The 17,302-nt window shown below is 43.1% G+C and overlaps 2 protein-coding genes across 2 annotated transcripts in view; one reads left to right on the top strand and one right to left on the bottom strand.

Moving 5' to 3' along the window:
• Capn2 (calpain 2) overlaps positions 1–4,623 on the top strand; it is a 58,937-nt gene extending 54,314 nt beyond the window's left edge. Inside the window, exon 21 of the mRNA XM_057770890.1 lies at positions 1,509–4,623. Coding sequence (XP_057626873.1) covers positions 1,509–1,532 — 24 coding nt within the window. The 3' untranslated portion in view covers positions 1,533–4,623. The remainder of the gene's footprint in view (positions 1–1,508) is intronic.
• Positions 4,624–7,017: 2,394 nt separating this feature from the next.
• Tp53bp2 (tumor protein p53 binding protein 2) overlaps positions 7,018–17,302 on the bottom strand; it is a 51,250-nt gene continuing 40,965 nt past the window's right edge. Inside the window, exons 15-18 of the mRNA XM_057770395.1 lie at positions 16,812–16,945; positions 13,916–14,082; positions 10,306–10,505; positions 7,018–7,710 (exon numbers count right to left, since the gene is read on the bottom strand). Coding sequence (XP_057626378.1) covers positions 7,669–7,710; positions 10,306–10,505; positions 13,916–14,082; positions 16,812–16,945 — 543 coding nt within the window. The 3' untranslated portion in view covers positions 7,018–7,668. The remainder of the gene's footprint in view (positions 7,711–10,305; positions 10,506–13,915; positions 14,083–16,811; positions 16,946–17,302) is intronic.

Genomic DNA, 17,302 nt, shown 5'->3' with positions numbered 1-17,302 from the left:
AGGGGTCACTTAAACCACCGGAGAACACAGATGTTTACATTATAATTATAACAATAGCAAAATTACAGTTACAAAGTAGCAAGGAAGCAATTTTACGGTTGTGAGTCACCACAGCATGAGGACTGTATTGAAGGGCTGCAGCATTAGGAAGGTTGAGAACCACTGCTCCAAGTCACAGGCAACTTCACCAAAACAAAACATAGGACATCCTCTTGTCATCCCACCAATAGAAAGCTCACAGTCCCAGAAGCAGCGGGGTAGTAGAGAGTCTGCTGAGTGTTCACAAGGCCCTGGGTTCAATTCCCAACACAGCAGAAAAAGATAAAGCAGCAAAGAATCCAGGACCACGTGACTCCAGAAGGATGCAGGACTAGGTGGGAATGGAAGCCACCAGTGCTTCCCCGTGTCGCACAGAGGAGCCAAACGACAAGAAGACAGGGCTTGGGGTCTAACAACTTTTTTTTCCTTGAATTTTGAACTCTGTTTTAAACCAATCCTCAAACAACTAGCTGTTCATTGCTGTGCAGTGCATTGTAAAATACCCATATCCAAGCGGCAACCTTTTTGCCAGCTGTCTCTGTTATATCGCCTAGGAAACACCCCTAGCCTGAGCCTGCAGTTTAAAGGCAAGTCAACAGAACAGGACATGAAACATGCCATGCTGGGTTCTAGAAACTAGACAATTTCTCATTCCTACTGAATTGCCAACTCTGGCTCTCCCACTCCCTTCTCACACATACGGGCCTCTCTTCTCTGACCAGCCCCTTCCTGTTTCCTATGGAACACCTTTTATCCACCCTCTGTTCAGCCTTACCCTCCACAGGCTCCTAAAGATCCCTTAGGAGGAGCCACCAAGGATTGGCCTTGTTCAGAAAGTCTCCCCTTAATGCTGTAATTTTCATGATTTTTCAGCTTCAGTCGTGGATTACATCACTCTGGGGGGTTTTGACAAGGTCCTGCTGACTTGGTGTATTCCGCACTGATTTAGGGTCAGAGAGTTCCTGTCATGCCAATATAGAACCAAGGCTAAAGCCAGTGGTTTCTGGATGTCCACACCTCAAACCTTTTTTTTTTTCCTGAGACAGGAACTCAAAAAAATTCCTGACTGGCCTGGAATTCTCTATGTAGACCAGGCTAGCCTCAGATTCACAACAATCTGCCTGCCTCTGCCTCCCTAGTACTAGAATTCAAGGTACACACCACCCCAGCCCCAAAACAAACCTCTGATGTGACGTGTGGGGGGAAGGTATGAAAGGCTGGTTCATACAATATTTGAATGTCACCCTTTGTATGTTAAGAACTATGACAGCCACCAGTTCAAATAGCACAAATTATCAAACTGCTAAACTAGACTCCAGAAGTCAGGTAGAATGAACTGCTAGGGCAATGAGGTTCTAGTCCCTGGTACGCTTCCAGGCTCAACCGTCATCCAGCATAACCCAAAGCCACCTAAAAAGCCTTTCATTTTAACGACGGTCCCTGAATAACTTGTTCTTTTCTTCACACAGTGGCTGAGTTTTTCAGTACTCTGAAGTTACACGCCTGAAGACTTCTAATGGAAGAAAACAGCCAATGCCTAAACTCCCAAACACTTTGCATCTGGACCTTGAACTTATGGGAACATCTACTTAAATGGATACCTGAAGAGTATAACCGTCTGAGATAGATGAATTTTCACATATCAAAGATTTGCATATCATTAAACCAAATGCAAATGAATTGTATAACCCTTGATAAGCTCGAAGAAAGCTTTATGTCTGTAAATAGTATACACTTTTTACTTCTACACATTTTCCTGTTCATAGCAATATTAAATCAGGAAGGAACGCAGAGAGCCTAAATGACTAACTGAGCAATCAATCTCAGGCCACAAGGACTTGGTGGGAATATTTAAAGAAATGTTTTAAGTTTTAAAACGCAGTGGTGGCATCTGCCAAAGCAGCGCAGGGACTGCCACCTGGCCTGAGCAAACCAGTGGATGTGGTGATGATGGCGACATCTAAAGCATCCAGGAGCCAGCAGTGGTGGCACACCCCTGCAAACGGGAGTCTGAGACAGAGGCCAACCTGGGCTACCTAGCAAGACCCTGTCTCAAACACTAAATCGGGAAAAAAAAAAAAGCATGCTTCCATTATTTGATTCTAACAAAAGATAGTTTTTATACAATGTCAAGAACAGCCCGTCATTCTCAAACTCAAGTCCTTGACCATATTTGGCCTTACACAGTTGAGTCTCACAAACAGTAGGTAGTGACAGCACTATACCCTGAGCAACTGTAGCAGTGCATCAGAGCCAGGTGTCCCGTTTGCCAGAAGAGCACATTAAAGGGCAAACACGTTGTCACACGCTGTCGGCTGCCTCAACCTTATGTACTTCACTAACCCCAGGGACTGTGCCTAAAGCTGTCGAGGACAGAGCTCAGAAGGTCTCAAAACAAACAAGCTGGCTTCTTGATCGTGGGAAAATGCTGGCAACATTGTAAACATATTGCCTTATCTCCTTCTAAATGTACTGTTAATAAAGTTGCCAATGCAGTCTCACACACACCTTGGTTTTCTTCCAAGCAATGGCCCCCATGGGAAGGTTTATGAGCACACAAGGTTATAGCTGGGCTCTACTTAAACAGATCTGCTGCTCTGAACATTCAAATACCAAGGAAACACCTTACCTATAATTAAACTATGGAACTATATATACAATGTTTTAACATTCTAACTCAGAAGTTCTGCTTATTCGACCAGAAAGGGCAGTCCTAATTTCACCTGCTTGTTGGTCTCTATCATTGCTGGCTCCATCACTTAGGCCAGCTCCCACGGGGATGAGGAGCCAGCAAGGGAGCTGAGAAAACCTGAATATTAAATCATGAGCCTAGGATTATGGCTGTCGCTGGTGATGTCTGAAGAGTAATAAAATGGAAAAGAAAGATGACTTGGTGAGGAAATGCTACCTATACTTTCATGGAAAGCTTAGTGGATAGATTTTTTTTTTCAGGGGCAGGTGATATATAACAGGGCTTCATATATTCCAGACAGATCTGGAACTATGTAGCCAACACTGGCCTCGAACTCCTGATTCTCCTGCCTCCACCTCCACAGTGGGAATTCCAGCCTCATGTTAAGTAGTAGATGGATTCTCAAATGCAGCTAAGAGGTTGGAGAGGACGATTATGGAACAAACTCCAGCCCTGGGTATGAGCATCCTCTGTTCAGAGCTGGGGCTTTCGGGATAGAGAGAAATGCCTTGTCTCAGGACTACAGGTGACAAAGGTAGTGGAGGTGGGGGACTGAGACGGGATAGGATCTAGGAAGGTGATCAAATGTTTGAAATAGTAGACTAGGAGACCCAGCTGGGAGGGGGCAGGAGTAAGGGCGGGGGTCCTGTCTTAATAAGCTGAGAGAGGAGGGTCTCAGTTTAGGTGTAGGATGGGAGCAGAAGAATTGGCCACTCCCAAATGGCAGGCACCATGCAGCCAGCCCCTCCTACCGCATTTTAATCTCAAGGGCTGACCCTAAGACCAACTGTACTCTTGGTTGTAATGAGGAGGGCAAGGAGAGACCTGTTTCAGTTCCCAGAACCCATCATGGCAGTCTTAGACCTAACCCTATTACAAGGCTTCTGTAACTCCAGTTCCAGGGGATCTGATGCCCTCTTCTGACCTCCACAGGCATGGCATGCGGTAGTGCACTGGTATACAAGCAAGCAAAACCATCATATACATAAAAGTCTAGAAACAAAAACTGGGCGGTGGCCATTTTACAGGGAAGAAATAAACTCCCAAGCTTTTTGACCCCATAGCAATTGTCCTAATCTCACCACAAACCTCTGCCCTGAACCGCAAGCCCAGCCCTATATGGGCCCTTCTGTGGAGTGAGCACACATCTACCTCTTCAGTGTTTGTCACAGCTCCTCTGCAAGACATTCTAGTCACATGCCTGCCCAACCCTCCCGTCCTTCCCCTAGAGTCATCGTTCTAAGCTGCCCCCCTACATCCACTTCTTTGTTCCCCAAATCATGTCTCCACCTGGTACCACCTAATCAACAGCCTATCTGTCTTCTAACATTGCTAAATACCAGTTACCCCCAGATGCCAACTCTAGAACACCTTCCAGTCTACCCCCACCAGCCTCACCTGCCTTTAATTCTATTTCCTACTTCCTCTGCCCTGAGACCACACTCCCTAGTGTCCTTCTGTCTGTTGCTCTGTCAACTGAGAGTCCAGCCACATGACACCTCCTCCTACCAAGACTTCGCGGCCTATTATATCAAAGTTTACTCTCTCCTCTAACATGGCCCACTGCCCGCTGCTTCCTTCTGCCTCGTTTTGCAAAAACCTTCAAATTCTGCTGCTAGAATGACCACAGCAGCAATATAGGGAACTGAAAAGCAGCCCGTGTTAAACACTAAATCGTTTGATAAATTAGTTTTATGCAGTCATTGAATCTTAACAATGGCAAGCAAGCAACAGAATACAGAATTGCTTACACCATGCTCCCAATTATGCAATAAAAATCCAAGGACAAGACTACAAAAAATATGCCAACCAGTGTCGCTACAATGTCCAGTGCCTCACTCTAAGCAAGAATTCCTTGACAGAAGCTGTCTTCAGGGGCTGATCAGAAGGGCAGGGCAGGGATGTGGAGATGGGAATGCTGCAGGCCCAGGCTTCATCATCGTAGCTTGGGCTAACTTTAAGCCCCTGAACCTTATCAGACTTCCATCTGGTGACTAATAGATAAAAATTGGAGTCTATGAACTTAAAATCTAGGAATGTCATCTGATACATGAGATCTATAGGAGAGATTCCTTATTTTGCTGTAATTGCCTCTCTGATGTACCCACCGATTTCTTTTTAAATTGCTTTGATTTAGGACTTTCTCTGCTCTTCTTCTTCTATAAAGCTCCATGAAACTGCTTCTGTGTGGGAACATGGAGCTGCAGAAACCTGGCTCCATGATTCCTGGGTCTTGGTCACTGAAATTGGCTCTATAATGAACTATCTCTTATTCCCTTGGAAGCTGTGTTTTTTGAGTCAAGAACCTTTTTGTATACTTTCAAATATTACCCCCAAGAAACTCTATTTTAATAATAAAACAGGTTTAAAAAAACTCCAAAGAGAATTCTTAGGATAAAGCAGTGGAAAGGTACCTTTGGTGGGCCCAGCCAAGATGTGCTGTCAAGAGATAACACCACACAACAGATGAAATCCAAGAGGTTTACTGGGAGAGAAGGAGAGTCTGGGAGTGGGGACATGAGAGAGAGACAGACAGACAAAAAGACAGGAAGACAGAGGAACAAGACAGAGACTGATCTGGGGTGCCTGGGGCCTTTAAGAGGGTGCATGTCCCTAGGCAACTCTATGCAACTAATAGTGGGTGTGGAATGTGTTGCACCTGGTGGTGGTGCCAAATTTATAAGAATAAAAACAAACAGTAAGACTAAAAAATATGCCTCAGGATCTAATCTGCATGGGAAGTAGAAAAAGGCAAGACCTCCTGAGTAAATTGGGACCATGGGGACCATGGGAGAGGGCTGAAGGGGAGGGGAGAGGCAGCAAGGGGAGCAGAGAAAAATGTAGAGCTCAATAAAATCAATAACAATAAAATATATGCCTCAGTCCTTCTTGGCTCCCTCTCCTCATTTCCACGTTTCCCTAGACTCACACAATTCTTCAGCTTGCTCTACAGCACGTCCATGGCTTCTCTCAACTCCTTCAGCTTCACTACATGAATTAGGAGAACAGGTCTCACGCAGGTCAGCTGCCTTGTGCGAGAATCCACGTCCTAATCATTTCCTACGGTAGCATCTCATACGAATCATCTCAGTGATTAACACAAATACCCATTATCCCACACCTGCACAGACTGGGGTCCAGCAAGTTTCACTAGTGCAGCCCACCCCCAGCTGTGGAATCATCTCTAGACAGATCAGCTTGCCCAGCGGGATGCACTCGGGTCCACATGGCTACACGCCTGGGGTTTTGTCTCCTTGCAGTTTTCAGTCCAGGGTTTTTCTTAGTTTCTATACTTTCTGGCTCATGACCCTTCATCTTCAAAACTATCCAAAATCTGACTGACCACCTCTCTGTCTCAGGATCCTGCCTCCCCTTCTGCCTTTTCAAGGGCTCATGTGATTACCCTGGAGCTACCAGGATAATCCAAGCTGATCTCACCACTGTGTTAGCTGATTAAGGAATTAAGTCTGAAAAGCCCTAGGATCTGTGCCAAAGTCACAAACTGGGGAAGGGAGGCCACTGGGTTTAGAATTTTGCCTGCTATGCATAATCTCCATATTTAATTAATGGTATCATTCTGTTTTTCATATACTTACCTTGTTAGAATTCAGCTGTAAAACGTCTAGAGAAAGTAACTACTGGTTTTGCATCTGTATCTTCTATTAGTTCCACTAAGCAATATGCTCCTTGTTTGGCAGTAAAATCAAATTAAAAAATCAATGTCTATAAGTTTATGAAGGGGAAAAGAAACGAGAGCACTGAAACACGTAGCAGAGATAGCAGGTCTGCCACCATGGCCTCCAGATCAGGGCTGGAGAGATAGCTCAGGGGTTGAGCACTTCCTGCTCTTTCAGACCAGAGTTCAGATCCCATCACCGACATCAGGTGGTTCACAAAACATTTTAACACCAGCTCCGAGGGATATGATACCCCTCCCAGCTTCCGTGGATGAATCTCTCTCTCTCTCTCTCTCTCTCTCTCTCTCTCTCTCTCTCTCTCTCTCTCCCTCTTTCTCTCTCTCCCTCCCTCCCTCCCTCCCTCCCTCCCTTTCTTGCCCCCCCAAAAGTAAATTATTCTATCCACGCAGACTTGTGAACTGCAAAGCTGAGTTTTTTTTAATTAAGAACTGCTTCTCAATCACACGGCTGTGAGGAACTCTTACACAGTTCACACGTCGGATCAAGCAGTTCATTATTCCTCAGCTGTGCAGGACAGAGCCCACTGGCTTGTGACAGATCACCAAAGATGTTTACAAAATTAAAAGGGAAACTGGTAAGTGGCTTAGAGACATAAAGTTTAATTTTATTACAATCATTTTTAAAATCAGCTATGATCTTGACAAATACGGGCAAATCTATAACAAATCTCTAATTTCCAAGATACAAAAAGACAATAAATATAGATTCAAATTCAACCTAAAAACAAGATCTAAATCTAATTTAGATTAGATAGTGTAGTTTAGTTTAAGTATTTCGAATATATGCATAAGTCTTAAAATGCTCCAAGAACTCATACAATAGTTACTGTTCACTGACAATACACAAGTGTGCGGCTCTAGGGACTTCCAAAGCCTGCTGGTGCTGGGGACGGGCAGCTGGAGATGGTGCCTCATGGCACTGGTCCTTCCTGGCAGAAGACTGGTATGAGAACAGTGCCAAAAACACTGTAACCAGGACAAGAAGCTGATTTCCCACAGTTCAGTGAATGGAAAAGACAGGATCGCTGCTGCCTATCTGTGTGCCACATGGAGCCCTCTGCCCTCTGACTCAGCACCTCCCTTCTTGCCGCTGATGTCTTCTACTAAGGCTGACGTCTTCGATCCTTCATTTTCTCCAAGAAACATTCTTCATTGCTTTCAAGCTATGAGTCTTTTGAAATTTTTTCCAAAACAGTCATAGTACTTCTTCTATCTTATTAAGTCTTCAGTAACTCAAGTTTCAGGCCAAGCTCCTTTGTCTTGGTTTAATTCTTGGATATAGCTGCAAGAGAGTTTTTAAAATATTTGCAAATGCTACATGTACGGAAGTTCTAGAGCACTTCAATACAGGCAGGAAGGAGTGTGACGCACTCAGGAAAGCACTGGTCACATGGGCTACTCGCTGAGAGACCTCTAAAGGTCACCAGGGTCCATCAGTTGGAACAGTGCCATGGAGCAGGGACATGGAACTCCAGGCAGTAACTCAACTACAAAGCAGCCAGGGGCGCCAAACTGCCGGTGTCTGCTAGGGAACAGCTGGGCGCTCCAGGTTTGGAATGCCTTATGACAGGATAAAAAGTCATTTTTTAAAAGCGGGGGCTCTCAAGGTAGCCCAGGCTAGCCTCACAATCCTCTTGCCCCAGTCTCCTAAGTGCTGGAACCACAGATGTAAACCACACTTCTTCAACCTTATTTACTGGGTCATGACAGTCTGGGTGGGCCCTGTGTATATCAGAAACGAAATGTCTCAGTCAGCAGACATAGGGAAGCCAGGTGAAATGCTCTGGAATTCTATTGGCTGTGCTTTCCATAACAAGGGTGAAGAGAGGCTATGTGAGGGTCACACTGTATTTCAACCATCAGACTACACAAATCCTCCCCCTTCTTCCTCCCAGGGACAAGGAAGCTTTCAAAAGGGTGGTGTGGTTATCTAAGAGTTAGCTTCAACTGAGAAGACATTTACTAATGCACTTCCCAGATTCATGGCTGAGCCTGGCTAAAATTTGATATTGTTCAATCCCTTTTTTTCTAAATACCAAAAGATATTTAAACATGATATGTAAAGCACATGTCTACAGAAGAAATTTCCAGAGAACCAAGAGTATCTAAGTTTAGGACCAGAATTACAATCTTTCTCCCAGCCTGTTACTTCAGAACCTTCTGAGAACAGTCTCTGAGCAACTTCCTCCCCTTGAGAATAATCCTCCATCTCATTAACCAGGGTATTTTGCTACTAGGGAATTAAACTTACAAAGACTTCTGTTGTACAACACGGGAATCATAGCTAAAAATGTGCATATTAATTGAAAACTGGTTAACAGACTTTATTTTCATCACAAAATAAGAAGATAGCTATGTAAGGTTTTACATGTTAGCCTGACTTAGTAATTTTATAAATATAAACCTGTTATTTCAAGTTGGATTAGGGACTGGGAACATAAGAGCTGGCAAGACAGTTTGGCAGGTAAGGACATTGGCTGCCAAGCTCAATCTCTGAACTCCAGAACTGGCTTCTGACCTTCACACACTGTGGCACATGCATAAAGACACACAGTAAATGTTTGTAAAACTCCTTAGAAGCCATGTTATATACCACAAATATGCACACCTAGTTATCAAGTTACAACAGGTGAGCTCGGTAGCTGAGACTTATCTGTAAACCTAGCACTTAGAAGACAGAAGGACTGAGGGTTTGAAGCTAGCCTCAGCTACTTAGCAAGACCATCTCATCCCTTCCCCCACAAAAACAGGAAGAGGTGGGGCTCATCTAAGCACGGTGTTTGAACAAGTATAATACCAGCACTTGAGAGACGAAGGCATGATGGAGCTGTGCAGATGGCTCAGCAGGTGACTTCACAACAAATGCTGCTCTCTGGAAAGCAGCAGTTAAGGTACAGGAAATGACTTAAAATGGACACTGGACAGGCAATCATAGGAAAGGGAGAGTCACTGTCAGAATCCAGAATGCCAGATTCCTGGGCCAAAGTCACTTAGAACACCCAAGCAGAGGAACCTTAGCAGGCAGGTGTGATGCTGGAGAAGCCTCCCAAAGACATCTATGTGGCAGACCTTGTCTAACTGATGCCTCACATGGACTCCCTGTACTGTGTGCACAGCGAGCTCACAGGCCTCTCTAGCCTTTCTCACCACCGCTTATCCAGAACAGAAATGTTCCAACTGGAGCAGCAGAGATGTGGAACCCAGTGCCTGTAACCTACACGACACCTGCATGCGTCACCTCCATCCTTCTTTCCCAGTCCTTTCCAACAGCAGATCCACAAGACCTTCAATCTACCTATACCATTTCTCTTTCTTTTATACACACAACGTATCTCTGTGTGCACAGGCCACAAAGAAGAATACCCAAGTCCATCAAAGAGCTTATTCTTGATTTTCCTACTTCTGTTTCCCAAGTGCTGGAAATATGGACATGACCTATGGCACCTGGCTTAAACCTATAAAAGAGCCCAGTGCAAAAATCTTGAAATCACATTACTCTAGCTTTCCAACCAATTAATATTTTCCTAAGAATAATCAGGTGTACTGTAGATGTAGCGTGAGTCTAAATAAATCAAGAGCAGCAGAAATTTAAGCTTTGTGTGTTCAAAAAATTTTATGATCACATGTGCAGTGAGCAGGGATCAGGTCCCTGAGAACTAGAGTTTATAGATGGTTGAGAGCTGCCATGTGGGGGCTGGGTACTGAATCTGGGTCCTCTACAAGAGCAGTCAGTGCTCCTAACTGCTGCGCCATCTCTCCAGCCCAGTGCCGTGTCTTATTAACAAAGGGCAGTAAACTGCACTGGATCTACACAGCTCATGTAAAGCTCTACTTTACCACACACAAAACACGGTCCATGTTGGAGAGACTTACTTACCCCTAACAGGTTGCGTGGAACATATCCTTCCTTGTCATTAAGCCGGGCCCACCACCACTCAATTTCGTCCTCATCTTCTCTGCGGATGACAGTCATGCAATCTCCTTCTCTCATGAGCAGCTCATCTTCATTCTGGGGCTCATAGTCCCACAGTGCATAAATGACTCCTTTGTTCATTATGCCCATTTTCTCCTGAACTCCTACAACAGAGACAAAAGGAAGAGAGCACATGGGATTACCACTCAGATTACACTCCTCAAAAGAACTTTAGACTCTATAAAACAAAAGGGAAAGGGATACTCGCTAGAACGTCAGAACTACTACATTAAGCATTCAAGAAATAAATGTTCCAGCATGGGAGAGAAACTGGAAGGCCTGCAGTGTTTATAGAACATAGAAAGACACCATAATACAAGGCCAAAAACAGGCACCTCCTAGGCATCTCAAAAAGCTTGCCTTCCCCAGAGAGGAAGCCTTCTGCTAGCCCAGGATCTAAAAGAAAACCCTGTCTGAATCCATAATATTAAGAAAAGAAATGACAGGCTCATCAGCTTTTGGCCTACTTCTAAGCATAATGACCAAGGAGCTGTGCAATTCAGTCTTCAGACACTCAGAACAAACCAGAAAACTTCCAAAGAGCTCTACAGCAATTCCTAGTAATTTTAAGAAGAAGGATAACATCATGTGTTAGAATACAGAATACAGCAGTTAAGGTAAAATAGAAAAGTCTATATATACATGGAAAATCAGAATTCTGGATGTTGAAATCTACAAACAGGGCAAGAGAAAATTCTCAAAAGGCCATTTCCCAGGAGTTACTTAATGACTGTGAGTTAGGTTCAACTTCTCATTCTGTACCTAAAGGTGAAAGGCGGCAGAAGAACCTGACAGCTGACACCACAGGAGGACAGCAGAAGAAGGTGAGTGGGGCACAGCAACAAAGTTTACAGCAAGCCAGTTCATTTTCATTTACCTTTATGTCTTAAAAATACGGGAAAATATCTGCTTGACTTTTGAACATATTTTTAAACTCTGAGCACCTAACAATTAGTAAGCAGCCTAGTACAACTAATATATCAATAACCAGCACATGCTGTATCTCTTGCTCTGGGCAAAGCAAAAAAACAAAGCAAACAAAACCCCAAAGAAATGAAATGTTCTTTTCCAAAAGACAATAAAACCCTTTTAAATAACATGAAAAACAGGACAACAAAAGCTGGTAGTGTCGCTTGGTGGGAAATCATTCGTGAAGTGTTGGCAGAGGCTACTCCTTTGTTTCCTGGCCACCCAGACTCCCGAAATAATCACACAGAAATCTGTATTAATTGCAATACTGTTTGGCCAATAGCTTAGGTGTATTTCTAGCTCTTATATCTTAAACCAACCCATCTCTATTGGTAAGGTTCTAACATCCGTCTCATTGTAACACTGTAACATGAAAAGAGGAGGTGATGCAGGCTGTGAATATGTTTTATTGCCATTGGTTAATAAAGAAGCTGCTTTGGGCCAATGGCTTAACAGAGTAAAGCCAGGCTAAAAGAGATAGAGAGAGAGTAGGCAGAGTCAGAGAGACACCATGTAGCCACCAGAGGAGAAAGCCACCAGCCAGAACCTTGCCAGTAGGCCATGAGCCTCATGGTAAAATATAAAATAATAGGAATGGGTTAATTTAAAATGTAAAAGCTTGCTAGAAATACATTAGCATCACTGGCCAAGCAGTGTTGTACAATACAGTTTCTGCGTGAATATTTCAGGTCAGGGCAGCCAGGAACAAACAAGCAGCCTCTGCCAACAGTGATGCATGTACAAGGTCCCAGGTTCCCACCCCAACATCACTAACAAGACTGTAAAACAAAACCTCACACAAATGTAACTCCACAATGTTTGAGAGTTTCATTCTGTTTTTGTTTGGGATAGGAATGGGAAAGAAATCCTAGGTACTATAATATGCTCAAATTAACAATGCAAGTTCCAGTTGTCAATGAAATTCCCATTAAGAATGGCAGGGGGCCCTGAAGATAGACTAAGTTAAGAATACTGGCTGCTCTTCCAGGGGACCTGGGGTTCAATTCCCAGCACCCACATAGTGGCTCACAACCCTCTCTAACTCCAGTTCCAAAGGATCAAATGCTGTCTTCTGGCCTTCAAGGGCACTGCATGAATGTGGTACACAGATATACATGCAGGCAAATCATCCACATACAGAGAATAAGAGAAAATGTAATATGAAAATAACTTTTACAAAAGATGCAGATATCAGAGAGGTCAGGTTCTTCTCCCTAAGTGGGAGTTGTGCCCAGTCACTGTCAGTAGTGAACCTTCATAATGTGTCATCCCCAACATTTGTGATACAATTCATGTCCCAAAAAAGTCTGACCAAAAATCTTCAGGTCTTTTTTTAAAAAAAATAATTGTCAGCTGGGCACACACCTTTAATCCCAGAACTCTGGAGGCAGAGGCGGGAGGATCTCTGTGAGTTTGAGGCCAGCCTGGTCTACAAGAGCTAGTTCTAGAACAGGCTACAAAGCAACAGAGAAACTCAGTCTTGAAGAAAAAAACAAAACAAAACAAAAAACCATTGTCTACCATATGAGCTTACATAATGCTAATGTCAAAATACTCTATTGGTCCAAAATTGAAAACAAACAAAATCGTAAGTCTCAATGATGAAATTTCATCAGCTTGAAGGGCATCACTCAGTGGTAGAGACCCTGCTAGCATGTTTAAGGCCTTGAGTTCAAAACTAGTACCACAAAACACGAGGTGGGAGAAGGAGGGAGGGAGGGAGGGAGGGAGGGAGGGAGGGAGGGAGGGAGGGAGGGAGGGAGGGAGGGAGGGAGGGAGACAAAGGAAGAAAGAAAGAAGACAAACACTTAGGAGGATGACAGATTTTGTGGCTTCAAGAACCCCTCTCTTCTTACCTACAACCTGAAATAGACAGACACCGAGGAACATGGCCAGGCCGAGAGAGCAAAGGCCTATGCCTTTAACCTCTGGGAACTTTGTGAACAATTGGTAGGAAGCCTTTGAGAGTTTGGGCAAACTAGCCTCCTGAGACCTCCTGATTTTCTGTCTTCTCTTAAGCCAAAATAAACAGACGAATGTACTGCAACTGCTAAATGCTACAAATTTAAAAAAACAAAAAACAAAAAATCCTACATAAAAGACAATCAACATATATCCGTCTCAGCTTCACTTCCATTTTTCTCTCAACAGAGATCTGTATTTAGGTACAGCCCTAACAGGACATGTTTTGACAGAGATCAAAATCATAAACTCAAAACATGAAACAAAAACAAATTCCAAAACATGTGTTGTCTTTATCTTTTAAATCTCATTTACAGCAAGCTACAATTCTCTAAATGCTAAAGCCATAATAGAGGGTCTTCTGAACGCACACCAGTAATCAGCTGTAGCTGAAGATGTCTCTGACAGTAGCTTCTTCTAGGCACATGCATGGAAGCTGTATCGTATCTGTGCCCTAGGCGATCCTATTTTCAGAATTATGTAGAGCAAATAATAAAACACTTCCTGAGCTTTGCGCTATTCCCTAGGGACAAAAGGGTAATGGATACAGCATCCAACACATGTGATGGCACTGGCTACATACCATAGAGAAACTGGGAGCACTGTGTGTAGCCTTCCTCCATCTCCTCACACTTGTCTGCAGCCGTCTGCATGTCACTGTAGGTCATCGCAAATACGGCTGCTCCTGACTCCACCAAGAACTTACACACTTGGACATTGTTGCAGGAGGCAGCACAATGCAATGGGGTCCTGTGAAGTAAACACAGCACTGGTTAGAAATGCGTCTCCAAGCTCAACAACCTCCACTTGGTAAATTACCAGTGAAGAAAGTTCCTCAGTCTCTTACCTATTAGCCTCACAAATGGCTTTTAAAACCAGTTCAATCGAGACAGATGACTGCACCCATAAAAGAATTACAGCTGCAAAGGAAAGTGCCTAACACAAAGGAGCACAGTGGGGCTAGGAGCTCAGTGCTAGTGAGAAGAATCAAGGAAATAAAGTCTGCACAGTGATCTAAAATGAACATCATCAAGCGGATTTGATTCTGTCTGGATTCCCTGATCTTATAATCATTTCTTATTTAAATTTTAATTTTTTATAGCCTGCATGTATGTAAGTGCACCTCTTGTGTGCCTGGTGCCCACAAAGGCCAGAAGAGGATGTCAGATTCCTGGGAACTGGAGTTCCATAGAGATAGTTGTGAATTGCAATGTGGATGCCGGGAATAGAACCCAGGTTCTCTGAAGAACAGCCAGTGCACTTAACCACTGAGCCATTTCTCTAGGCCTGAAACCTGATCATTTCTTTCAGGGTAAAAACCTAAGTCTTTAAACTATAGCCTGAATGATAGTATTTATTTCTTCTCATGGCCAACTTTCCAGGAATCAAACTGCACACACAGACTCCCTACAATATTTTTAAAACTCAGAGTAAACTTTGACTCTGTCAATTCAACTCTAAGTAGAAAAGTGACTGTAACAAACTGTAGAGATTATTCCAGTAAATACTGTCCTAATTCAGTGACTGTAACACACACATACATGCACACACATAATTCAATCTATTCTAGGCAAAAGGTATAATGAACATTAATATTATAGAAAAAATGTGCCATCTCAAATCTCCAAACTTAAATAATTGGCTTAAGAATATTATGAATCAGTCTCTGAAAAAGCATAATATTTCTTCTTCTTTTCCTCATTCAGTCTGGTTCCCTTGGATATATGCTTTTCTGCTTGTTCTCTGTCACCCCCCCCCATTCTACCCCCTTCTAACTATAGATGCTGGAAGTCCTGGTTGCCCCACTCGTGCCAGACAAGAGCTCCACAACTGAGCTGCATCTCACCTGTGAGCTGGGTAAAAGGTTTGCTTTCATTTATTTACAGACAAGATCTCACCATATAGCCTTGGCTGGCTTTGCACTTAGGGATCCAGCAGCTTCTGCCTCCTGAATGCTAGGATTACAGGCTTATGTCACCACTACAGCTGGATATAGCTTTTAAAAAAAGAAATTCACACCCTTCATACTTCGGAATACTATTGTTACTATTTTGGCGCATATGACTAAAGACTTGTGTGTGCGCACATGTGCAGTACATGTTTGAGTGCCTGCTTTTGTGCACGCTGTGTTTTTGTGCACATATGAGTGCATGCCAATGTCAAAGGTCAGTGAGGTATCGTCCTCTATCGATGGGATCTTCCTTCTACTTTGAGACAGGGTTGTCCTCTGAGTCTAAGCTCACCAACTGGCTATGCTGGCTGGCCAGTGAGCTCACAGATCTGCCTGTCCCTGACTGTCCAAACTAGAGTCACAGACCTGGGAATTCAAACTTCGGGCTCACACTTGCAGGGCAGGCACTTTTCCTAATACACTGTCTCCCCAGCCTCATGGTATTCAGATCTGTCTTCAATGCTAGTTTCTAAAAGTAAAAAACTAATACAATCTAAAGTCTCAAACAAGAATAATACGATACAGTAAAAATTTGCTTATGGTAAACAAAAGTGTGTGTATGTGTGTATTTATATACACACATAAATATATGCATACATACATCAAAGTATGCAAGAGAGTTCAGGGGCTAGAGGAGCTGCATGTACGGAGCACTGCTTAAACAGGTGCATACAAAGTTCTGAATTTAATATGCAGGGAGCCCCCTACTTATACAAAATGGAAGGAACTATATTAAAATCTTAATGTTGGTTACTTGTAGACTATGGAGGTACAGGTTGTTTCCCTCTTCTTATTTTTCTGTTTTGTTTATTTTTCCGTAGTGGACATATATTACTCATATTTTTTAAATGCAATCATAACACTTCTCCAAGTATTATCTGTAACAATACAAATATCTAACAAAAAGGAACATATGATCACACAGTCATTTGAAATGAAAGGTTAATTCAAATTTATTATTTATACACACATGTATCTGATATTATAATATTAAAAGAAAAAAACAAAAAAAGTATTTAAATAAATATGAGGTTAAATTGTAACATTTTCAGTCTTTTATTATTTCTCTATAGAAGAGCTTTGCTCCTCCTATGCTTCCCTCTGTGAAGTATCAAGCTAGATGAGCAGCCTGATGGGCTCTTGCACTGTTTCCCTTGTCGCTCTGCAATGTGACTCATCACTCTGTCCAGAGTATGCACACTGTATAGGTCACCTACCCAGTGGTCACATGGCGACCTCCTGACCAGTCCCCATGCTCCAGTGATTGTGATCTAGTAGCCAGTATTTTAACTCCGTGGCCTCAAAGCACAGAGCAGGGATGCTGGCAGGTTTACTGCAGTATACTATTAAAATTTTAAACTCCTTTTGCTTCCAGAAACTGAACAGAACGGCTACTCCAAGAGGACACAGTAACTCCAGACAGCACATGGACAGCAGGTGAAGAATGTATGCTGACATGGTTCCAGGCATTCCAACAGCACTACAACGCTTCTACAACTGGTTTACTGGTGTTTACAGCAAAACTTACCATCCGTCGCTATCTGCTGCGTTCACATTCACACCAAACTGTACCAGGAACTTCACGATTTCTGTGTGGCCTGCACACACAGCATTATGAAGCGCTGTGATGCCCTCATCATTCGGTAGGCTTGGGTCATCAACCTGTCACACCAATAAAAAGGGTGAGAGAGTCACTCCAATTTGACGCCACAGCAACTGTCATTACTAACTTCTTAGGATCAAGAAAATAGAAACTTTGCTGACATTTTAAAGATCATAACTGAAACATAGAGGAGCCAAAAAACCTATCAAGTCCCAGAAATAGGACAGACCGCACAGCCAAATTAAGTAAGTACTTACTATAAGAAGGTTTTGTTTAAAATCAGCATCAGAAACAATATCCTTAGAGTTAGTTACCCTTGTTCTTCCTTCCAATTCCCACCACAAACTGTTTCTAACTAGACATCCTATTTGCTATGATACATTACACAAGTTCAACTAAGAATATTTTAAAGGAGT

This window comes from Chionomys nivalis, chromosome 5, assembly GCF_950005125.1.
Source record: "Chionomys nivalis chromosome 5, mChiNiv1.1, whole genome shotgun sequence".
In the NCBI taxonomy this organism is placed as follows: Eukaryota; Metazoa; Chordata; class Mammalia; order Rodentia; family Cricetidae; genus Chionomys; species Chionomys nivalis.
This window is presented reverse-complemented; position numbering and strand designations above follow the sequence as displayed.